General features: G+C 33.6%; 2 protein-coding genes across 10 annotated transcripts in view; one reads left to right on the top strand and one right to left on the bottom strand.

Annotated features, from left to right (window-relative positions):
• Window positions 1-14,729, top strand: part of LOC138310846 (serine-rich adhesin for platelets-like) — a 168,384-nt gene extending 153,655 nt beyond the window's left edge. For all 7 annotated transcript variants that reach the window (XM_069252173.1, XM_069252172.1, XM_069252170.1 and 4 more), the window contains 17 exons: window positions 1,681-1,882; window positions 2,479-2,639; window positions 2,949-3,104; window positions 3,517-3,653; window positions 3,904-4,051; window positions 4,519-4,664; window positions 6,446-6,599; window positions 7,091-7,263; window positions 7,549-7,658; window positions 8,100-8,269; window positions 8,855-9,009; window positions 9,345-9,658; window positions 9,964-10,103; window positions 10,262-10,417; window positions 10,804-10,962; window positions 11,330-11,451; window positions 11,683-14,729. In XM_069252173.1, coding sequence (XP_069108274.1) covers window positions 1,681-1,882; window positions 2,479-2,639; window positions 2,949-3,104; window positions 3,517-3,653; window positions 3,904-4,051; window positions 4,519-4,664; window positions 6,446-6,599; window positions 7,091-7,263; window positions 7,549-7,658; window positions 8,100-8,269; window positions 8,855-9,009; window positions 9,345-9,658; window positions 9,964-10,103; window positions 10,262-10,417; window positions 10,804-10,962; window positions 11,330-11,451; window positions 11,683-11,925 — 2,846 coding nt within the window. In that variant the 3' untranslated portion in view covers window positions 11,926-14,729. The remainder of the gene's footprint in view (window positions 1-1,680; window positions 1,883-2,478; window positions 2,640-2,948; window positions 3,105-3,516; window positions 3,654-3,903; window positions 4,052-4,518; window positions 4,665-6,445; window positions 6,600-7,090; window positions 7,264-7,548; window positions 7,659-8,099; window positions 8,270-8,854; window positions 9,010-9,344; window positions 9,659-9,963; window positions 10,104-10,261; window positions 10,418-10,803; window positions 10,963-11,329; window positions 11,452-11,682) is intronic.
• Window positions 14,730-15,364: 635 nt separating this feature from the next.
• Window positions 15,365-26,101, bottom strand: part of LOC138310698 (inversin-like) — a 108,209-nt gene continuing 97,472 nt past the window's right edge. For all 3 annotated transcript variants that reach the window (XM_069252030.1, XM_069252028.1, XM_069252029.1), the window contains 4 exons: window positions 19,705-19,808; window positions 19,215-19,301; window positions 18,248-18,385; window positions 15,365-17,538 (listed from right to left, as the gene is read on the bottom strand). In XM_069252030.1, coding sequence (XP_069108131.1) covers window positions 17,420-17,538; window positions 18,248-18,385; window positions 19,215-19,301; window positions 19,705-19,808 — 448 coding nt within the window. In that variant the 3' untranslated portion in view covers window positions 15,365-17,419. The remainder of the gene's footprint in view (window positions 17,539-18,247; window positions 18,386-19,214; window positions 19,302-19,704; window positions 19,809-26,101) is intronic.

Here is a 26,101-nt window from a genome sequence, read left to right as displayed (position 1 = left end):
CTGGTACATTTTCCAAAGTAACATATCTTATTTTATCTAAGTCGAAATCTTATCAAGATTACAAGGGAAGCAACTCTAATGTAAAAAAGCATGAAATCTTTGTCAATGAAATCATAACCTAAAACTTTAAAAAGAATGATGATTATATTGTTCATTGATGCATGACTGCTGTCATGTTGTGAATGAAATTAATAACTAACATTTCAAATAAAGGTTTTCTGGACTTGATAAATGATAAATAATTGCATGAGCTATTGTCTTCAAATTACTTACTACACATATGAAGATACTTCAAAAGTTTGGATTGCCTGACTTAATCCATACCAACAATGTGACAGTTCATGAAAACAGGAAGATTTTTTTAGGATAACAATTTTCTTATAAAATGCATGTAGGTACAGTGAATAATACAAGCATAATTAAAATTGGATAATAAATATTTTGAACAAATACTACGACCATCTTTTCCCTTTATCCTTGTTTGTCCTGCCGAGAATTATTAAACAAAGCGCTTATCCATAAAGATCCTTTGTAGTTTCATCCCAAACTTCTTCATGATTTCTTCCAATTCCTTCAAATATGTTTGCTTTATAATTATTTTTTCTTTTTTTTTTCCCGGTTCTTTGTTCGAAATCTATCTCTTTCAAATGAATCCCCCAAATTTCCTCTGATGTAGAACTTACTGCTATTATCCCATGCCTTTAGACGAAAATAGCACCTTGTGCATAGTTACCTCCCCTTGTACACATATCCTCTTTTACACCAAGGTAAATTTTGTGTTTATTTGGTGATATCTGTCAACGATTGACACTTTGATTGTAAGGTTTTAGTAATCTGCATTTTTGAGATTCCAGGAATTCTTGTATGGGACATTTATTTTTCTAGTTTAAAATTTTTAAATTATGTAAAAATTGTACTCATATATATCTTGTAAATATATCATATGTAAGTATATTTATGTTGAATATATCTATATGACATGTATTTGTATATGTTAGTTATCAGCATATATCATTTCCTATTAGTTTGTATCATAGAAATTAGACTTATTTGTCAATATTTGTATGTCTTGTATTGAGATGTAGTTGGAGGTACTAGTGGATTTTGATATGAGTAGTATTTAGATATAGTACTAGTAGGCATGTTTGCATCCTTTTAGTGGCAGATTGTGGAAATATTGTGTCCATAGATAGAAATGTTGTCATGGTAACAGAATCAACAAGAAATATTTGAGATATAAATACAAGATACATTTGATCTTTTTTCTTAGAACCTTTCTTTGAAAATATCTTTGTACAAAAATGTGACATGCATTTAAGAATTACATGTTACAACAAATGACAGCATAAAGAAAATTGATAATTACCATGGAATAAATTTGGAGAATAGATTTTCAAAAAAGCATGCATGCAGAAAGTTGTATTGGGAACACAAGTGAACTGTGATCAGCTACCTGATCATGGTTTTAATTGATGCATATCAAAAAGTGAATTCATCGAAGAAAACTATTACTTTGATGTAACTTCAGAAAATTTCAGGAAACGAAATTCAAAGAAATGAAATCTTATGGCAGGGTATTAGATTACGGAAGTTGTAAAAGAACTATAAAAAAAAAATGGTTTGATTTACCGAATTTTGTTACTATAATCTTAACAATCTTTAATTATCTCCCTTTTGTAGGTCCTCCAGTTGTTGATGTTGCCATGGAGATCAAGGCCGAGGAGGTGGAAGAGGAGAAAGGGCCGGTGAAGGTCAGCATCCCTCAGCAGGAAGACCTTGACTCATTCTTCATCACCAAATCTACGGAATTGATCATAAAGAATGAGAAAGTGGAAGTTGAGCTGGACACATTCGACGATATATTTATAGATGCCAATGATATGTAAGTATACAAACTGACCAATCACCAGGCATTATGTAGCCACGTCTCGTGCTTGAACACACTTGTACCTATTCAATATCGGAGAAAATATTGTGGCATATATACAAAATGGTACTGTTTGATCGTCCGCTGGCAAACATTCAATAGTTTCCAAAGTTGAAGGTAATGAAACAAGTTCCTTAGGTTAATTTTAGAGGTCACCTTAGGTTAGATCTTGGTTGAGTTATTATGATCAACCATTTTCCCAATATTATCTCCCTTGAGTATCATCCTGCATTGTAACCAAAACATTGAGAGCCAGATATCTTATATGGTCCTCTAGTATGCTGGGATGTAGAACAGTTATGTTTATTTTAAAATTAATGAACTTGACCTTCATATAATGAAGTATCAAATATGCATGTGTATTAAAAACAATTTTTCTTAATAACCAAGAGACTATAGTACTATGTTTTTATTGCATATGCTGGGGTAAAGGTTTGTTTATTAACTGATTGTAAGAAGCAGACAGACTGTACAAACAAATATGTTTAGATACAAGCTTCTTGTCTATTCCACGCAATAACCCAAATATCTTTTCTCCATTGTACTTACAGTTTGGAAACAACAAGAAAGATCAGACCAAAACGAAAGCACACAGCTCGCAGTAAAAATCCTCTCAAGACAATGTCCTTGAACTTGGAGGTCAAATCTGAATATGAAGAGGTCAAGGTCGGTTATGCGGAGCAGGAGTTGAAGCGCCAGAAGACAGCACAATGTAAGTGATAAAAAAACAAATTATTTATTAGTAACATTAAAGATAGACTCTCTATAGACAGACAAATATTTTAAGCTCCAGGTCATCTGAAAATTCATTGTAAAAAAGAGTATACTACTTCAATAGTGAAAAGTGGTTTGAACCAACATAATACAGTGTACAGTAAATCATGGTCTTTGCAAAACGCTAAGAACCCATGAAAAGAATGAAAAGTAAAATGTTATAACTATGGATTTGCTTTAACCATGTTGTATATGTTCTTCAAATTTAATGTTGTCAATGAGTTAATATTTCCCTGTCTTTTTCTAGTTTCCAGAGAAGCTGGGTTTGCCCAGGAAGCACTTGCAGGACTCGCCAGCAAGGAAAACTTCTCCAAGGTGTCGCTACGGAAAACAGCAGACCAGGCAACGAGTGGTACATCACGGCTGGAACCATACAAAGATCTCATGCTGCTCCATGTCAAAGGTAACTATTGGAACAGTATACATCACCATGGCAACATGATGCATCACCATGGAAACTGTATATGTCAGCATAGTAAATATATATACATCACCATGACAACTATATATCACCATAGTAAATTTATATACATCACCATGACAATTATACCTAATCTCTTTAAATAAAGCTTGCCAAAGATAACTACAGCAACATTATTTACATATCAACATGGTAAAACAGTCAATTCTGTCTGTTAAAATTGACCATCGACCTTAGAAAGAGGTTTTTACTAAGGCACTCTATCTATTTGCACAACAAAATTATCTAGCTAGAAGGTTGACAGAAGAGGAGCAATTTAGAGTCATAGTTAGTTCTTTGTGTTTTATGAAATACAAATGTGTTAATAAACCTACCATTGTCTTTGTTTTGTCAGGACGACGACGTGTACAGACGCGACTTGTGGAGCCTGTTGCCATGTCGATAAACAGTGGTGACTGTTATGTGCTAATTACCCCGGACAAGGCCTTCACCTGGGTGGGAGAGTACTGTAATGTCATAGAGAAAGCTAAGGTAAGATTACTTTACATTCAGATTGAACGTTTTTATGGTGTCACAGTAATATAAAGGACTTTAATATAAACCGTGGATGGTAAAGCTCTCTTATCATTGTAAGTATGCTGTTGATACAGTCCCTGAACCAGTGAAATGCATTTCGAGATAACCCCTACTTTGATGTTTTGCAATCATTTTGAGATGACCAACACAAGAGTTTGCCTCCATTTTTCACTCTACCTAAATGTATATATTTGCGGTTTTTCAGGCAGCAGATGTGGCATCCATGATTGTCCAGAAGAAGGATATGGGATGTAAGGGAGCTAGCGTCGTAGGATCTGTGGAGGAAGCTCGGCATCATCTCGGTACCGGCAAACAATTCTGGGCCGTGCTCGGAGGCCAGAAAGAAATAGCTCGTAAGTAAAGCATTAAACGCGTAACATTATATGGTAAAATCATTAACTACATCCCTGTAGATGTAATTTTCACAAAGTAGAAGACAACCTCAGACTTAAGACTTCCATGAAATAGGACACGTTGAGGTGACAGTGGATATCAAACCAAATTAATTCTCGTAAAACTCTGCATATGAAACTAGTATAGTGGTTAGTTGTGCACCTTTCTATTGTCATTTTGGCGAGTCATACAAGATGTCCCCACATATTACCTCCACCTTTGAGTCGCAAATTTAATTCCGATGTGGGGCAGACCGCTGGTTGGTAGTTTTTTCTCCAGGTACTCCCATCATCAAACCTGGCATATCCTTTAATGATCCTGGCTGTTTATTTGAATCTGGACGAACTGCAGCCGTGCAGCTCTGTTTTCATTTGGATCAAGATAACTTTCACATTAGTTTATCAATGTTAATACTTTATGTTGACAGCTGGTGGCCCTACCGAGGAGGATGAACTGTACGAGAACCACATCGTCGAGACCAACATGATCTATCGTCTCAAGGACAACACCCTCATACCTTACGAGGAATACTGGGGCTCCGTACCCAAGTATGAAATGCTTAAAAAAGACGAGGTAAGTTGACAAAAATGGTTCATTTTGTGATAGGAAAAATATTTTAATTTCTCTTATTTTGATTTAATGCCTCACCATGAAAGCATATGGGAGCACATAATGTTCGCCAATTCTGTCCTGTTGCAACGCTGTTTGTTTTGTTTTGTAGAGGTAGACGCATTTCTATTTAAATTCCACATTTGAAAGAAAAAAGATACTTGCCATGTCAGTAACTTAGTTAAAGAAACTTTATTTCATTTATGATAGTATAATTATTTTTTCTTTGTTTCTGGCTCTCTGATTGGTCTATTAATTTTTTGCTTTCCACGATGAAAAAAATTCGGGAATGGCTCGGAAATCTGACGTTATTGTGACGTCACAATAGAAACATTTACTTTTCATATTGATTTGCCAAAAATAACCCCTTGGAAAAATCAATGGCATCGTACGTGTAAACGTATTTCATTTTATAAAGTAGCCTGGAAAATTAATCACAAAAAAATGAATTTTGTTTGCAAACTTTTGTGAGAATCCGCTACGCGGATTCACACAGTTTGCAAATAAAATTTCTTTCATACCCCGATGAAATTAAAAAATAGTGACTTCAATGCTTAAATAATATACAGTCAAAATTGTTTTAAGAGACCTTCCAAAGGAGATTGAAAAATAGGTCACATATGACAGTTGGTCTCTTAATTGAATCACCCCTTTCGAAACAATTAAATACATGTATCAATGTATATAGTGGGACATGTTTTGACAGTTTTGTTGTACTAAAAACAGTCAAAATAATAGGAAATTATTAAATATATAATATATCACATAATCTAATACATCTTTTAATTATGTATTTAATTTCAGGCACTTTTATTTTTCAATTATCTATTTATTTTTTTATTTATCTTTCTGTTTTCATTCATGAATAAGTTTAAAAATTTCTAAAACAAATATTTGTTTATGCCTACCACTTATATATCATAATTAGCTACAAAATTACAATGTATTTAAAAGCAGAAAAAAAAAAAAGAAAAAAAATTTTTAATGTTTTTTTTTTATTTTCTTTCATCATTTTATTCATTTATTTTATAGATAAAAAAATGAAGAAAAAAAATAGTGTGAAAAAAAATGATTTTAAAAAAATCCGGAAATCAGCTATTTCCGACTCCTCTGTTACTATCTCCCAAAATGGCTGTCATCATGCTTAGCTACACTGATACATTTTCAGTACCATATTTCTACATTCATGTCATTCTTATGTGAGTAAATCATTGTTCATCATTTTTTAGTTGGTTTTGGAAGTGATTATTCTTGATTTTTATCACAAACATCGTGAATAAATAGCACATTTTCCTTGCAATATCCAGTTCGGACATGCAGACGGCTTCGGCCATCGGTACCGAAGCCGGGAGACTTCATGCATGAATAAGTACTAATTTATGTCAAAGTGAACACCTCGTGTACATAACCAAGCCATATGGATAGCTCTTTTGTCTTGTCTTAATGGGGCTGGGTTGGAAACCCTACAGGATAGTTAACTGGCTTGGTTTTACATATGAATAGAAGACAAATGCATGTGTGATTTGGGTCGTTAAATACAGAACATCGAGTGTCGTTGGATCCTAAAAGTATGGTCGCTTGTCGCATAAGACAGACGGTCGTTTAATACAGATAGATTATATATAGTAATTTTTGCTAGGAGGAATAATTTAGGTCGTTTAAGACAGAAGGTCGCTGAATTCAGAAGGTCGCTAAGGCAATTTTTGACTGTAATATAGTATATAATACCCTGTTTTGTTTGACAGGTCCTAATCTTTGACTACGGCACAGAATTTTACATCTGGCAAGGAAAGGCTGTCAAACCAGACCAGCGTAAACTCGCGGTGAAGCTGGCCCGTCAACTCTGGGACAAAGGTTACGACTACAGTAGCTGTGCAATTAACCCACTCTGTCTAAAACGTAAGTTGGGTTGATTATTTCAAGAAAATTAATAAAAGAAATCTTTTAATTTTGATTGTGTATTGTGTTTGTAGTTGCTGGTGGCTATATGATTTTAAAGTTTCAGAACAAATTTCTGTATTATTCCCAGATAAGGATTTTAGATTTGTTACCAAATTTTTTATCCACAACAGTACCGACCAGTTGCATTGATCCTTTTATTTCGTCTTTGCTTATTATATTTATCTTCCTTTTGATGTCATTATTTTGTGAGTGAAACTCGCATCATTTTCTCTGAAAAGTATGACATTTATGCTCGGAAACATGTGATGTTACAATCAATACCCACAAGGGCAGATAACTTTGTAATATGAAAATATGGAATATAAACCAAATGTTTACTTTTTAGTTAGTCATGTTATGCAAAAAAATTAAGTTGTTTCCTATTCAACTTCACAAAGAAATATGATGGTTTTAAAATTGATCTTTTTGCGATTTTCTTTTCTGAGCAGTTGAAGAAGAAGGTGGACTACCAATGAAGAATTCTGTGCGGCCATCTTGGGCATTGTTCGGCAAGGTCAACCAGAACATGGAAACTGTTCTGTTTAAAGAGAAGTTCTCTGATTGGCCAGATAACTCCCGACTCATTAAGTGTAAAAGTCAAACAGACCTTTCTGGCAATAAGGTAAGGAATAAATCGTAAATAAACTACGAGTATCTTGGTAGATGGGCAAAATAGCAAGCATTTGGAAATTCCTTTATAAACATTGAGGAATGTTTAAGTGGACTGATAGATTAATGGTTATCTGCACTGTTAAATTGAAATTTGCTTTAGACAAGTTATACAATACACAACCAAAAGGAATACACAAAAACTGTACATTTTCCCTTTTTTGCTGATTTAGTGGGTTATGATCAGTATATTGTCTTGTACGATCGCTCTAATGGAGTTTTATTTGTGTATTATCAGGTGGATCTAGTAGAACTGAAGCCATACGATGCCAAACTGATGATACCTGTGGACACCAAACCTGTGTCTCTACTGCTGGAGGGTTCACACGTCGGGCGAGGAGTGCAATGGTAAAAACTTATATAACCTAACATATCTGGTGTCAAACATATTATATGAATTTGATATGGCCATGTCTTAAGCATATTCAGACATACTTGTCTATAAAGATTCTCAAAGCCGGACAGAGAAAATCTGGTGTTAATGATAGCCAAGTGGTCTTTATACACCAGTCAAATTGTGCTGAAATTGAAAATGGTCTTATAATGGAGGTGGTCATTTTACAGAGGGGGTTTATAAGGAAGGTTTTACTGTAGTGTCCAGGTAACTCTTGTCCTGTGCTGCCCTCCTTTGTCCTGTCCTGTCCATTCATATGGAGGTAGGGGGCATTTCAAAATAAAACTATTGTAAAGAAATTTATTATTTGTACTCTCTAACATTAAACTCCGATCATTATTTTAACACTAAATTTAATCTGTTTAGACTAATCATAGTTTTGGTGATAATATCAGGTTTGAGGACATGGAAGGCTTTACCAGGGAACAGAGTATTGTTACTTTGGGTGTGACAGTCTGGCATGTCCTTGAGTACGACCACTTCAAGATGCCTGATCTGAGCTTCGGACAGTTCCACGATGGCGACACGTATGTGGTGCGATGGCAGTACATGATTACCCAAGCAGGTAATTATCTTCTTTGCATTAGCTTTGTTATTTATGTTTCACTCACACCTGAGATTTTGATATACAGCTCACACTTTCATCTATCTGGATCTGAAGTTGATGCCTCACCTTTTAACTCATTGTCTCTCTAATGGCGCCGATTTATACTACCTTCATTTCATATCAAAGGTTTTATAATAGTTGTCCACAGTTCTTCCCAGATTTGTTCATTCTTGATAGTCAGTATTGGTGCAATATTAGGTGGCTGCGGTGGGAAATTAGTTTCAAATAGCTTCATTGCTCAGATAGAAAAGAAAAACAGGTCATGATTTTACTGGAAAAAATATTTCAGTTATAGTTTAAATGAACAAAGAGCATGCATTCAGATTCTTAATACAATGTAGATGTTGCCTCACATTTCATTCAAATGAAACCCAAGGTCAAGTATTAGAAAACAAGTTACCAGGTATCTTCCAATTTCAGAATTGCAACTGTGATAACCATCAAGCCTTATTTAGCTTATGTTTATGAGCATTCATGCTTTCCTTACTAAATGCTACACTTGTTGCATAAACTTTATGAATTTGATAATGTGTTGTTTTACAGGTACAAAGGGTCTAAAAGGAACCCAGTCGAGGCGGTCACAAGTTGGACGAGAGAGGTGTGCTTACTTCTTCTGGCAGGGACGTAATTCTACGATCAATGAGAAAGGGGCATCAGCCCTCATGACTGTTGAACTGGACGAGGAACGAGGGCCTCAGGTAGGATTAATCAGCTGTTAAAGAAGGGAAAAAAATGGGAAATTATTCCTAAGCTTATACTGAGTGTCAAATGACATAGGATGGCATAAATAATCACCACTTACTTATTTGTATATATATTCAAACTCTGTAAACTAAAATAAAAGTGAATTAATAGTTTTACAATTGCTCAAAATTGAACGTTTTGCAAAATTTCAAAATACAAAAAAAAACAGATAAAATAAGGATTATGCAGGCAAATTGTGAAAGAAAAAATGTTCATTTAAAATTTTCTATTGTAAATAGCCTTTGTTGAAAATTTCTCTAAATATATATGTTTTGTTGCTGATCTTCAGATCCGTGTTGATGAGGCCAAAGAGATGCCGGCTTTCCTCAATCTATTTGGAGGCAAGATGATGATACACAAGGGTAAACGTGAAGAAGAGGAAACAAATACCCAGGGTTCCTGGCGATTTTACTGTGTTCGTAATGACTGTAAAAATGAGGCATGTTTAATGGAGGTTCGAGCTGGTATGGAATGTTTACGAAGTCGATCTTCTTTTATTCTTCTCAATATAAACAGCGGTCTTCTGTATATATGGCACGGTGCTAAATCTCCGGACCATGTCCGGTCCCTCGCTAAAACTGCTGTGGACAACCTCAAAGACAAGTAAGTCATGTGATCAACCATGTGATTCAATCATATCAGCATTTTGCTGAGGTCAATAACTGGATTTATTGACCCAAAGAAATAATAACAACATCAGAGGTTTATGTTGTTTAATTTCTAGCATTTGTCTAAGGTCAATTGTCAGATATAGATCATTCTTTGGTGTGTTCCAAGATCCGGCTGGGATTTCTCGTTTATCTTGACATCCACACAGTTTGTACTGGGAATTAAAATAGCAACCCTAATTTGAACACTAGCCGTATAAACTCAACTACTTCATAAATATGTATGACTTTGTATAACAGGTGTCCTTTAGAAGTTGGTCTCCATGAAAAGGCTGAGATTTATGTGATAGAGATGGAGGAAGGCTCTGAAAGGGATGATTTCCTTAAGATCATGGGGTCAGCTGATGAGGATAGAACTTCATATCATTCATTACTGTCAGGTACGTGTTTCGTTTGAATGTAAAGTTTCTCCATAATGTCATAGTTTCAATAAAATGTAAAGCTTTAGCATCATAACCAGTATTCTTTATCCTAAAGTTTATTCTCTTTAATTTGCGTTTATATCTTTATCCTGAATGCTCTCTTTTGTATCTTACAGATCGCAGACCTTTCAACCATTCGGTCAGACTTTTCCACATGTCCAGTGTGTCCGGGATGTTTGAAGTTCATGAAATCCAGAACCCTTCTCGGACCCCAGATCTAGTCTCCTCCTATCCCTTCTTACAGTCGGACCTCTACAAGGCCTCCCAACCAGGTCAGCTATCTCCCCTTATAAAAATTTTCCCAAAACAAGCTCGACGTAATTCTTTATTAAGACTTGATGGATGATAAGTTCACTATGATGAAAATTAGTGTTTGGTGTAAAAGGACCAAATACATACAGCAATATGTACATGTGGGTAAATCAACTTCTATAAGGAGTAAATTTGATTTCATTTAATATTTATGTAAGAATTACATGATCACTGTTTTCACTTGGTTTATACCATAAACTGGTAAACTCATTGACCACTGGAAATTAATAATGAACTATTCCAGCCTTTGAATCAGAGTAGTCAAATGTGTTTTTAGGGATGGACATACTTTTGTTAATGCTGTGTAGCAACTGTTTATAATTACTATCCTGTTGGTTGGTTACAGGTCTGTTCCTGGTAGATGACCACCATACTGTGTATCTATGGCACGGCTGGTGGCCGGAGGGGGACGCAGAGGTGGACAACGTCATTACTGGGTCAGCTCTGGCTAGGTTTAATGTTGACCGTAGATGTGCAATAGATACAGTTCTTCTCTACTGCAGAGGTAAGACAGGAAAAGGACTTCAATAGCCAGGATATATGGATCTAAAGTTTTTGTGTCATTTGAGAATTTCAAGATTTTCATTTTTAATATTGTTTCATATAAAAAAGTGGAAAACCAGTTTTTGTCATATTTTGATAAAGTATTGTTTGTCCTTATCATATGATAAAAGTATTAGTTTTGTAATGAATTGAAATGAGTTTTGTGATCAATTTATATTTAATATCAAGGTGATTGGATCTTTGCTTAAAGACATATTCATTATTTGCTGATTGTTAAGGTGTTTTGTTGTATATATCCTACATGACAGCCATCTCATTGTGTGAGTGTGTAACCATTTAATGTTATACATTTTCCTGTTATGTTACAGAGAAGGACTCGGACAATCCACCCTGTGCCTACGCCGTACACGCAGGACTGGAGCCACCATGTTTTACTAATTTATTTCCCTACTGGGAGGTAGATAACAGTGTCAAAGGGATCAATCTCAGGGTAAGTTCACGGATCAAGGTCACAAGTTCAGGGGGCAAGGCAAAAGGGATCAATCTCAGTGTAAGTTCAGGGGGTAAGGTCAAATGTTCAGGGAATTAGCTAGGTCACAAGTTCAGAGAGAAAGGTCAAAGGTGCAAGATGGCAAGATAAAAAAGATAGGTGGTGAGGTCAAAGGTTCAGGGGCAAACACAAAAGTCATTGAAATACTGAGGCATTGTTTATCGTTTACAGGATGGTAAAACTGAAGGGGAGATGGTTTCCTTGCAAGAAATTCTCGAGAAAATGACCAAAGCCTGTTACACATTCGCTGAACTGCAAGAGCGCCCTCTACCAGAGGGAGTGGATCCTTTGAAACTGGAAAAATACTTGATTGACGAGGAATTCGAAGAGACACTAGGAATGACAAAAGATGCATTTTATGCACTTCCGATGTGGCAACAGCATCAACTTAAAAAAGACGTTGATCTTTTCTAGAGAAATCCAATCTCATATCATAGACTACAATTATCATCTCTTTACGGAGTTTCGTCTCGTACAACACATTTCTTATAAATGGAGGAAAATATGGGATTCCACTCGCGTCTCTCTCTACAAAAGGAAGCAACTGTGTAAAGTTTCAAACTTTTATAAGGGAAGATCACTCTTCCATAGTGTATACAGGAAGACGATTGGAAAACTCGGAAATATTTGGATAAGCTTATTGAGATTAAGATTTCAGCAATGTTTTGCTTCAAAGTTTTGTTTTTTTATTCAAAATACAGTGCTTCCAGACTTTATACTCAATATTTTGTTGGAAATCCAACATTCTTAAAATAATTGATAAAGCGTCTTAATTATCTGTATGTTTTCTTGCAATCTGTTTGCCATGTGTTTTCTGCTTTGGTAATTAGTGTTAACAAGCTAATTACATTCTTTAATCATAATTCTTTGAATGAAGACACAGAAAACGCCTAAATATCTCTGTTGTCAGTCATACATTAAATCATAAAATGTCTACTTAGCAGAACGGCATATCAGTCAGCTTGTGTTAAATCAATTCTGCAGGGCCAAAAATATGAGTTTCCAGAGCTTGAAGCATCCAGTTGTTCTGCTCATTTGTGAACTCTCATAGAATTGCTATCATTTTGAGTGCCTATTCTGTTGATTTGTAAGAGCTTAAATATTTTTGTTTTTACATGTGATTATTTTAAAAGGCAGCGCAACCTTGAAGATTAGCATTGTTAAAAAGCATGACCTTGACATTCAGCTTTGAACATTTGTTTGCAAATTCTTATTAGACTTTAAGAGAGTTCCTGTAGGGGAGGCAACTCTTGGTTTTTTGTTCACCAGAGAAGTCTTACTCCTTTATCACTTAAGATGGCATTTTCTAGATGTTTAGATTCTAGATTTTTTAGTTATTCAGGAAGTATTGGTCAAGATCCAGGTCCAAATTATAACCCTCCAGTTTTTGTTATTAAATTGTTGATTCAGGTAAAGTTTTTGAGATATATCATGAGGTATATTAGCTATGTATGTATCAGATTAATTAGAAATGTGAAGAAGATAAAAGCATTACTTATATCATACACTTTAACTGTCTAATGTTAATACTTAAAATGTAAACAAACTTATTTTCGCGCGAGATTGTTAATATTCACATATCAACACATGCAATTAAAAATTACCAAAATAAATTGTCGGGGAATTTTTTTATTAAAGGAAAAGTAGAACCTAATAAGTCTTGTTTGCAAAGTTAAATAATGTTTAAAAAATTGTGATGTGTGAAAACACAAAATTAGATCATCACAAAATTAAGTTGGTTTTTTGCCAGCTGACGGGGCATTGAATTTTGATGCTTTCTTTGACTAAATTGTCGTTTTAATCGTGTGAGGAGGCATTCTTGTGAGTCAGCATTAACAGGCTGTCTTTATCATACATATCAGTCTCATGGTGTGGTCACCACATTATATTTATCGTCATGTCTCAATCTTATGTTAATTATATGCAAACCTGTCGATCAGGAAATATGCCAATGACTTGTGACAATTATATTTAGCATATGGACTAACTTCCCCAAATTACATCCTTATTTTAACACTATAGTTATTCTTGAAAATTAAATATTTCAGTTTTACAATCGACAAATTTATTTTCAAGAAATTCTCAAGGTCAAACAGCTAAATGGCAATATAAGCGTAACAGTTTATTTTTGTCACAACAATTCATTTTGATTTGATTTTCTGCTTTTCAGTTAAAACCAGCAATATTCGCCCTGTGTAGTTTTCATTGTGATCTTTGTATTTCTTCAATTTGTCGATCTCTTGTTTTCCATGAATCTATTGTGTTATCAGCCTATTGTGTGATGTGCATAATGTATTTAACTGTTTTTCCCTGCAAATTACTTATACTCAAATAATGTGTATATATATATGTTTGTATTAATTGACAGTGACACTATCAGATTTGAATATTTATAAAGTTGTGAAAGATCAGAGTTTCCTGCCTGAACTGCTAAATGTGTTTGGGATGGATTCAAATTGTTTCATACTTAAGATATTTGAAACACTTTTCATCAATATTTGATGAAGTAAAGAAATCAATTATCATTTAATTATAAAACCATTACTGTAAGTATAAACTTTTTGCAACAAAATATCAGATTGTCTGTCTATTAGTGTTTCATTTGAATATGTGCAATTAAAAACTTTTCTCTTTAAGGAAATAATTTTATGCAACACTGTTTCTCGATAGTGTACATGTGTAGTAAACTTACTTCATTATGTTAGATCCAAAAATGACCTGGTCATCCCCTATTTCAGAAATGAAACCTTCCCTTTCCAAGATGAGCACTGTCATTTGGAATATTCGATATTGTGATATGGGGGTTAGCAAGTGGTTTTTGATATAAAATACATTACCGTATATATATACATAGATATATTTACACTCTGCCGATGGACTTGGCAAATTTCTCGTTTTGCAAATCTGTGATGCTTAATATATAGCTTATATATACTATACTTATGTTTGGTATATTTTTTTAATCAACATGTGTTTAATTAGCGCTTATTGTGCCAGCTTTTGTTGTAGATAGTGTTGTATATATTTTGTGTGTAAGATAAAGTTGTTATATATATACGTCCTTATGGTAGACATATATATGTATGGATAGGTTGAAATATGAAAAATGTGTTGTATATAGATAATAATTAAAAATCCATGCAAAATGAAAATTTTAAAAAGTGCTTAAGATCATCTAAAAATAATAAAACAATTAAAAAATTTGCTAAATTTGAAAATTTGTTTGTTATTTTGTTACTGTGAAAGGAAATACTTGCCAGAAACTCATTTAATGTATATATAACTCAGTCGTACAACGGGAAGTAAGTCCATGAATCCGAGTGATTTCAAGTACTTACTGATATTGTGGTTTGATGTGCAAATAACAGCCAGGATCATTTAAGGATTTTGAGCATGGTTTTAGAGGTGACAGAAGCTGGATTAATATGTTAAAAAGATATAAAACAACATGGCTGAAATATGATTTAGTGTCAATCACAGTTTCACTTCCAGTGACTGTGACGTCGTATTTTGCCACACAAATCACAGAAGCACTCACTGTGGACTTATCGACAAGTCATTGTACTTTACCCACGTCATTTTGGTCTCTCATAACCCTTGCATTATAATCTACAGTCGGAATCCAGCAACTACAACAAGGAAAATTTAAACATGCTAGCAAAAGTGGGAAGGCAGGTGGTAGGATTGTGGAATAAATTTTCACTCCTCAGTCACTGCAGCCCAGCGATATGTATATAGCTATTTTGTTGTTGCTTAAAGGCCCACTACCTGAAGGAATTAACCTAAGGGAAGTAACTCTAATACACAAAAACTTTGTATATATTTTTTCAGACAAAAAACAGACACACAAAAACTCAATAAATATTTCTATTTAATAACATTTCTTTTAAGACAACAGAATTTAATTGACAATATTTTTTTTAATTAATTGAAACATCAATCTAGCGATGAATACATTCAATGATCAAACTCACGTTTAAACTTGCTCACCCTTCAAATTCACAATGGATTGTTCCATTAATTCACAATTGATCATTCCATTGTGACGGAGGGAAGCATTTGTTGTAAAACATTTATCACAGTCAATTAATAGGTAAGATTGTACAAAAGTGGACGGATTTGTGATTTTGTACTCGAGAATAGCCGACGTATAGCAAATGCTCTCAAAGTGTAAATAAAAATGTTTTCAGTTAAATGGACAGTAGAAAAATAGCTAGTACTTAAACAATAGAAATGGTCAGAGCAAAAAGATGAGAGATTCAATCAATTTCGCTATACAAAATTTATATCTGATGATGAAAAATACACTGGTAAACACAGTCAATGGAAATGAAACAATTTAAACCATGAAAAACACAGATTCTTAAAACATGGACAGTCGAAAACTCTACTAATAACAATACAGGTAACAGTTATACATGTACATTTGTATCTCCTAAACTTAAACTATTTGACAAAATCCACTTCAAAGTTCAAACCAAATTTCATTTTCAAACTAGCGTTTTCTAATACTTTTTCAAAATCTTTCTTTCTTTTACAGTAAAATTGGTACAAGGCATTATCCCCTTCGAAGCTTGTAGTATATTAAGGAAGCTTTCAAATAACTTGATTTACGTATATGTATTCATCAAAATTGAAAAATTATAAGGCAATTTCAATCTTTATCAGTTTACCCTGTACAAAAAATAATCAAACGGTTCAAATTATTTCTAAAAAAAATGCAGGCTAAAACAGGTGAAATAAATAAACATTTGTTCTATATCCTACAAAGGCATGATGGCTTATAAGATAACAGGTATCAGTGTTAACGAGAAATTTCTACCTGTATACAAAAAAAATGTATGAAAATGTTTCTCCTTATAAAAATCTGTCTGTTTCTGTCTTAATATATATATATAAGCAAAATATTATGTTAAGAAATCAATTTGATTTCTGCACCTAGGTTTATAAATATCATGACATTAGTATAACTATATCTTCAGGTAATTTGTCCAGGGTAGATAACTCTGTAAACACAAAAAAAACCTGGAGAATCATGCAAGATTATTTCCCTTGCTTTCCGTAGTTTTAACTTCCAGTCATACATTGGTATGCTGTCCTGTACATTTACAAAGCAATAAATCCTAAAGGGCTATCCTCATTAATTAGTCTAGCACAACCAATAAAAACTGAACTTTATTTCATAAAATCTTCCACAAATTGTTCATAAACAATTGAAATAGAAGACATCAATTATGTGGATATATTGATAATATGTTTAAGGCTCTCCATTACAGGAAAGGGAATTATGATATTTTCTTTTTTTTTTTAATTGTTCCCTAAATATACATTTAATTTAAGTACATTTACATTTTTCATTAAAGTACATATACATGTATATACGCAAGATATCCAAATCCCTTCACATTATCTGGCAAACAAATGGCACAATAATTTGTCATCTATTTCACATATAACCAAAGCACTTTTTACATACTAGACATTCAATAAACTAATCAAAGCAATATATACATACCATATAGGTATATATTCTTATGTAATACTTAAAAACGATGAATTAATCATTTCCGAAATATATTTCTTTTAAAACTGCCAAATTAACTTCCTTAGGCCATGATCTGTAAGTGCTACGAAAAAAGTGGAAAACGGACATGGTATCAATTGTCATCGCAACAAAAACACTACTTGGTTTTGTGGTTGCCATGGCAACTACCTGATGATAAAAAGCTTATTTAAAATGTGGTGTTGTTATGGTAAAAATTCTTGGTGAATTTATTTCTATTCATATCACAGAAAATAGTCCAAAGACGGTTTTGGTTGTTGCTATGACAACATAAAATATTTGGCTTTGTTTGCCATAGACAGCTTATACTGGTAACCATAGTAACAATACAGATGGCTTCCCTCTTCACATTTTGTTTGAGTGGCGTGTTGGAATCGATCCTGCGGTGGTATTTGTCCGACTCATATGATAGGAATAGTTCCGCGCCCTAGCTGTACTTGGTACCCGCATATATCGTAGGTTTTCTACAAACAAATCATGAGTTATAGTTATACAATGAAAGAACAGAAAACTATATCTTTAGAAATTATAGGTTGGATCAGCTAGGTGATCGATGATAAATTTGATTGTATCAGAATTTGCTAACATGGAATAGACATTGGATAGGTTTTATTGGACATGCCACGTTTAGACAATTAAGTTGTCCAATACGAGTTTCAACCTCGCATCCCAGAGGTACCAAGGTTTATTGTGGTAATATGTCTGGATTTTAACTAAATTGTACTCAATAACTATAACCCACAGAAATTGACCATATACACAAAGCTTCAAGCGGCGATCACAACATAGAATGACATCATCTGATTATTGATGACGTTGACAATGTTGACGTGACACTGAGAAATAAGTAGTTTGGTCAAAGTTCACCGTGTCAACCAATCAGAATGCGTACAGAGTTTATACCACATGTTGTATAAATCAATTCTTCATTAACAGCTGCGGTGTTTATTCTCTGTCCTGAGAATTGAATAACACCGCCTATTGTGGTAGAAATTAATGAATACAATTTTCTAAAGATGAAGTGTATGTTGGTATCTAAAGCTTTGGCAAAATGCATGTGAAACAATCACCAATGAAAACATATTCAGATTTTTTATCACAGGCAACAGTATATATATAAACATGACTCGAAATTTCTACATTTCCTAAATACCAATTCATAATTCCTCTTACCATTGAATTCCTCGTCCTCTAGTGGACCCCAGTTGAAGTCCCTCGGGTGTCCCATCATGTCTAGGAATGGGGTCGGTAGGTAGCCCTTCTTGGCCATCAGGGGATGGTATCGGTCCACAGCGAAGTTATAGGAAGTGGCTGAAGTACAAATGGTGTAGGACTTTTGATGATTGAGAAAGGATTTTGTGACCTAGCTACGACAGAAGTAAACCTACTATCATACCCAGATACTGTAAACTGACTTGTTTTTGTGTGCGATTTAATTTCACATATATCTTGCAGGAAAATATTGTAAACCAGTTTTTTCGCAGCTACTAAATTTTGCAATTTCCGTTTCAAGATATTTTCATGGAGATTAATTCAAACAGATTTAAGATTGAATAGCAATACATTTGAATTTAATTGTGAAAGAATGGTGGAAGATTTCAATTCACGAAGATTAACTTTCACAAATTTATTTGGATTGCAAAATTGAAAGGAAGTTGATTTGCAGTAGATATTGCGAAATCAATCACCACAATAAAGTTAGTTATGTTTGCCATGAAAAAGTGTCAAGCTTGGTGATAGTAGAAGTGTAAGACTCTAAATCATGAACGTAAATTGCGGTGAAAAAGTAGTTACCGGAAAGCATGAGGTTACAAAATTAAGTCGCTACGAAAGTAAGTTGGTTTATTGTAAGGTGAAAGGTTTACTGTGAAGATGTACGAATTAACCTCAGTGACTGATCCTATTGTATTTGTTTCCTTTATTCAAATAATTTCTGGTGGCCATGATACAGCAATGTTACCATAGCTACACATATATATCATCATTCTTATCTTAGATGATCATCATCAGCAGCAGCAATACTAATTTATGTGTCTGAAGATTTGAGTTTTGAGAAAATGAATGTCACCAATTTTGCAGATAAGAAGTTTAGTTCAATAAAGGTAACTTTAACATCAGGATAAGATGTTTTTTATCGTACCTGCAGCTGATGGAACCCATCTTGTGTAGTATGGCCGCGTTGGACGTTTGGGCATCGGGTGCCAGAATGGAGCTGGGATGTTTTCTCCTGTAATAGGAAGTTCATAATGAGAAATAAAGGTTCAACTTTGAAATGGAAGAGAATAAATTATAGTCTCAGAAAAAAGTAAATTTTGTTTTATGAGATAATGGCATAGTAGAATTTCTTCCGTGCTAAACATTGCACCACATTACCTTTAGATTTAATTATAACTAAAAGTGTAAGAACTTCAGAAGTATATCTTCCATATGAAAATATTCAGAACATTTAGCTGGTATTTTCAGAAAACAGCAATTTTAAAACAAAATTGAACATATTTATACCTATTAAATTCAAACATCAAATCATTTGATTTACTCAAAATGGCATATATATGCTAACCCGACCTCAAGATGACAACTTGGTTCAATGTTTAAATATACAAGTGTATACTAATGAAATGTATACCCACCATATACTTGTCGGACGAGCGACTCCTGCTTCATGGCGATCACTTCAGGATCCCACATACGCAGCTGACGCTTATTGGGATGGAGCTGCTTCAGCAGCTTACGTCTGAAATAAACAACAGCCTCATGAATATGCAAACCTAAGTTTCATGAATATGTAAATGAGATGAATGAGCTCTTCATCACATTTGTTCTGAAAATCTTTATACCGGGTAAGTTCAAAAGAAATAGCAGAGTACAAGTATTTGATCTCATCTGCAATATAGACAAAAGGCATTGTTCTATAGATATATGCAAATTTTACTCAAGATAGTTCATCAAGTTAAGGTCATTATTGATATGTAAATCATAATGAATATTCATGAGAAACCATTCCTGTTCTTTATGTACCTTTATGGTTTTCATGTAGAATGAAGTTACAAGCATGCAGTCCTAAGAAATAGGGAAGGGGCTTGTTGCAGCTAAGAAATAGGAGCTGTTGGAGGCAAGCTCGCCTTTCAGAAGAAGTTGATGCAGAGTTTAAACCAAATATGACAATTAACAGCTCAAAACCCCTTCAAAAAAAAATCACTTGCTCAAAAACTTTAAAATGGGCTTGCCGACGCGCGCGGGTGACAACATTAGCTGGGCGAGCTAAAACTCTATAAATGGGCTTATTGCTGGTAGTTCAGGTGGAAAGTATAGGTAAATGATACACATCACTAGGGTAAGATATAGCAATTTCCTATTGTACTGGATCTCTATCACAAAAACTTGCAATATGATTACAATAATGAGAAGTTGTACTTGTTTAGTACATATCACATAATAATTACTAGGAATGCGATTGGATAACGGACATGGTCTATTTTGTGACAGTTCTCTGTCCTTTTTGACTACGGGAGACTAGACCTGACAACGGGAACTATACTAAAGTATAGTCCCCCGGGAATGCGCATGCGACCAAATATATGACGTCATAATGAATGTCATGTGTCATACTAAATCTATTATGGCTCTTTCCCTCGGGAACAGTTCTCCTATAGTGTTGTCTGGCGAGGTATTAATAAGTCACCTCGTCTTCCACTCTGGGACTATACCTCGCCAGACAACACTATAGGAGAACAGTTCACTCTGGAAAGGACCATAATAGAATAATAAACAAAAGACAAACCCTCAAACATGACATGTTGTGGCGAAAGGTTTTTGAGAATCCAGATTTGTAATTTGTGAAGATTTTCCACTAATGACAGGGAATAGATTATCCTAGATGATCTGACTATCTATCAAACCCAATTAAATACTCACAGGTAATCCTCAGATTATCTACCTGTAATCAGTTTCTAATTAACAGCAGGTTTTAACAGGTAGATATTAAAAGGACAGGTGCACACACATCAAAGTTACAAATAAACTTTCCAAAATACAGGTGTGCACATCAAAAGCTAAAATCAAAGGTATAGCTCATCAAATATGGGTGAACAAATCCTTATTACAGATACATCTCTTTGAAATAAATAAAGAAGTCAACTTTAGAGTAAAATGCATGTCCTTTATAGCTGGTATTAGTCGACTTTAAATAGATACTTAAAACTCAAAAAATCATATTTGTACAAAATTGAAGAAAATGCTACCCATGTTGCATATGTACAAAGTTAATTTACAAGTAACATTCTCGAATGATATGTACAAAATCAAAGTGACGACATGGTAATCATCCCAGAATGTTGGCATACAAATCAAAATTAAAACAAACTGCTTTATATATTGTATCTCCCTCTATTTTAGTCAAAGTAAGGATATCCTCTCCAAAATACTTTAAGTGTAGTATATATATATGTACATGTAAACTACAGTTACAAATCAAAGTTATAATTATATAATAATTAGTGAAAAAATTCATTAGATGATCAAATCAAAGTTAATATTATGTATAAGTTCCAAGTAATTATTTCCCATCTCCAATCAATTACTTTGGTTATCAACCAATAACAATATATTTTTTCCATATATTTCCTCACATATTAAAATGAGTATAAACCTTACCTCCATTTTAAATCTGATTAAATCCATCAGCTGAGATATTATCATTAGCAGTCAATTATCAAAGACAAAAATCTAGTAAAACTTCTGAATTGAAGATAAATTCTCAGTGTAAATCCAACATGAACCTTTCAGCAATGAGTCAGCAATGTATTGATTTTGCTACTGTACATGTATATGAGGAATTGGCAACCATATCCACACTCTGCGAAACATCATCAAGTTCAACTCGATTCTCGTATTAAACTGAGCTGACTTCGGGAAATCATATACATATACTGATCGTAATGATACTCATATATAATGAAAGTTATAGCAGAGAAAAAATCAAATCCATAAGCCTCTTAAATCTGTATAATACATCCAGACTCCATTCAATCTGAGGCTGACCTCAAAGTTACCGTTCAATATCAGGTGGTTTTAATTTTAATATCCTGTAAGTTTTACGATTTTAATCCTTCGTACGATTGATTTGCTTTAATACCTGTTTCTAATCTCAGGTGCAGAAAAGGGGATTAAGGAACATATTAATTTAGTTCGACCAAAAGCATGTTTGATTGAGTAAAGAAACGAGGGAATAATTCAAAGTAAAGGGAGGTAATCATGTATTAATTTAGCTCAACAAATAGCAAGTTAAATTTAGTATAGAACGAGGCAATAGTTAAAAGTAAAGATAGGTCATTTGGTATAAATTTCACTTGATCAATAGTATGTGAAAGTATGAGGGAGTAATTCAGAGTAAAGGGAGGTAATCGGTAGAGTTATCTTGTATTTCTCAAAGCAGAATTAACTACCTATTCTGGGTTTTTAGCAAACAAAGAAATTAAAACTATATACAACAAGTGACAGAAATTGAAACATATTTTTTTTTCTTATTTTGGGTTATTATTATTATTATTTTAAAATCCTTAGAAAATGAAAGGTCTTAAAAGTATGATATTCTATTTCTCCCCAATAACATACCATCTGGCAACATTAATTTTTATTTTGATTAAATTCTTATTCACAAAACAAAAATGAAATATGATAAAAGAAAAAGAAAACTGTTTATTTTTTCTGTCATTATATTCAAAACTCCTCAAAAATAGCAGGTATAAAAATGTTTCCACTTGTCCATGTAAACGCTATATGTTGTAGGTAAAAAAATCCATACATTTCTATTGACAGCCTATAAAAAATCTATAAAAGTACTGTGTACCTAAATCAGAGCTTAAGTAGCAAAGTAAAGACATCTGTCTAAAGCCTAGTCAACTTAGAAAGTTCATAAAGAAATATGATAAATTGAAAATCTATTAACATGATATTGAAAATTGAGCACTTGAAATAAATTGCACTGAACTATTCTGATATTGCACTTCATGTAGCTACCTTCTAAAATGCATGAGCTGAAAGAAATTTATTTACTACGGTATATCAAATTACCGGAAGTTGATTATACATTCAGATATTGAACTGTATGTATATAATACATGTACCTTGGTCGCTATTGAACATTTCCGGCTAACAACCAATCAAATCTTACATTTAGAATTAATATAATTGATTATTGAAATGGAAATGACATTATCAGAAATTATGGGGTATTCAGATATTTTACCTGTAATTGAAATGTAAATTATTATATAGGACTTATTCAGTCCATTATTAACAGATCTATATAAAAAGGTAGAGGGGAGGTGGTTAAAAAAATTGTTCAATTCATGTTCTACTGTCAAGAATGATAATGAATATTTACAAATGATGAAAGTACCAGTAATACAGTATTTGCATGTGAATTTGTATTGGGTAGAAAGGGGGCAGGGAACTGTGGCTTAGGGCTGTGGCTAAGGGCTGTGGCTACATGGGGCTCAGATGTGTGTGTGTGTGCGTGTTGGGGGGAGGGGGTAGGAGGAGTTGTACTTTAAATAAAACATTTATGAAGCTGTAAGTGATCTTACTAAAAAAAAATCTTAAGAAATTCAGAAAATTACTAAAACTTAGACGATTATGGCTATTGCCATAATAAATAAATGACTGCACATGATCATGAAAGGTGACTGTAGAATTTTAAGTTATACCACCAGTATTAACTACATATATGTTTACAGTTTGATTTGTAAAGGTCAAATCAATTCCTTCTAGCAACACTTCAGTGTTTTACCCTTGTTATATAAAATGTATTCATTTCTAAATATTTGCATGGAAAATACTTTGTAAAATTATCAATATGTATCATGGATTGAACTCCAAGCAGTTATCTGCATATTTACATCTGACAATCACCAATAAATTCATAGCAGAAGAGATGTGTTTTCTACAACACAAATGATTGTCTGAAACACAACTGTGTGTGCAAATGACACATCAAAACTTAAACAGATACTCAAAACATATCAAGCCAAGGAAAAATTAATTCATACAAACCTATGACAAACTAAATCCTCAGAATATCACACACAAACTGATAAGGATTCTGGAATACATTTCACATTCCTGTCCCACTTTTCAAATATAAAAAAATCCACCCGGAACGTCACCAGCATGCAGATTACAGTTCATAATGAATTCATTTCGAAAGTCCTAGCAACATGAGCAGATCGACTCAAAAAATTCCAATTCTGTAAAATAATAGGCCTCATCGATGTGGGCTTGAACAGAACAGTTGATTTGTAATCAGACGATGTAGAAAATCATGGTACTCGACATCCGACCAACTATCGTCAAACAATACAAACAATGGCCTCTGTCAGTAGGTGACGATATTCACAGAGCCCACACACTCAGGTACATACTGTGTATGTCAAAAAATCAATTTCTGGACAATAGGACCATGCAGAACACTTTATGGACCAGTCTGATAATAAAATTTTACATTCTGCTCCAGGATTTTCATTGGATGGTGTTTTTTTTAAATCTCTCATATTTTTCCTCTATTGTTTTTCATTTTTTTTTTTAAATCTACCTTTCGAAAAAAATGGTCATGCCTGAGAATTATAATTGTAAAACCTATTCAAAAATATTAAAGAACTTTGATGTAAATTGATTGATTAATTAGGTGTTGGTAAAATTTCATTAAACTGAAAAAAATCTTTAAAATCTACTGATGGTTATTTTTGTTATTTTTGTAAATAATGTTTGATATAATTCAATTGCCAATTTGACAAATGAATCATAATTACTGCACCAGCTTAATGAAATGTCAAGATACAAATAATAAGGTTTGGGCAATGTAGGAAAGCTGGAGTACCCAGATATAAATCATCAACCTACAGTTAGTACCAAAATATTAACTTATCCACTTGAAATTCAAACAGAAAACTAAGAGGTTAAAGAGTAGTGGTAAAAATCAAAACATCCTGACCGTTCGACCACGACAGCCTATTTAATTGAGCACCTGTACATATAATTAAAATCGACCGTACACCATTAAAGAGTCTTGGCTCGTGGATGGTTTAAAGTATATGTGCACTATACAATGAAAATGATTAGCTATTTGGATTTCAATGTGGTGTCTGATGGGAAAATCATGTTTCTTTTGAAATGCACCAAGGAAATCAATTTGGCCTTGAAACTTACAATGGAAATGTATATGGATTATTGATCCAATTATACTGCAGAACTGGTAGCTACTGATGTGACAAATACTGGGGGATACACCCCGGGATATTTACTATAAATACCTAAAAGATGCTCCAAAGCATAAACAATACTCATCATTTGAACAATAATTGATGTTTAATCATGTATATTTATGTCTAATTAACACAAAAAATAAAATGAAATAATTTATTTTGCTTTTGGTGCATGCGCAATCAGTAATTCATTCCATATAGGACAATTAACACCACGACATTTTTTCGGGATGCAATTAATTATTTCTAATATTTTTGACTGGAAGTAAAATTGGAACCTCAATTATTTTTAATATCTTTATCTTGAAGTAAAGTTTTATAGAAGCTCAAACTTTTCAATGGTGGTAATGGTGTTAAGTTAGTAACTTTTGTAACTGAAGACAATTACTAATTTGTCTGCATCTGTTTTTGATAGAGAAAAAATACTATTTGTCAGGGTACGTGGAACATCTTTGATTATAAGCCCTGGTATTAAATATGGAGAATATTAAGCAATCGTACGTGGAACATCTTTGATTATAAACAAGAAATATCAGTGAGCCAAAGGTGTCATGTCTCTATATGAAATGGAAGCAATCATATCATGTAACAGCTAGCTAGGACAGGACATCTTATTATTAGTTTAACGTCCGATTAACAGCCAAGGTCGTTAATGACGTGCTAGGTTTGTTGGTGGAGGAAAGCCGGAGTACCCCGATGAAAAACCACCAACCAGCAGTCAATACCTGACAATGGGCCCACATGGGATTCAAATTCACAACCCAGA

Source organism: Argopecten irradians, chromosome 16 (genome assembly GCF_041381155.1).
Source record: "Argopecten irradians isolate NY chromosome 16, Ai_NY, whole genome shotgun sequence".
Classification (NCBI taxonomy): Eukaryota; Metazoa; Mollusca; class Bivalvia; order Pectinida; family Pectinidae; genus Argopecten; species Argopecten irradians.
Note: the sequence above shows the minus strand (reverse complement) of the source record. Positions and strands in the feature narration are given on the sequence as shown.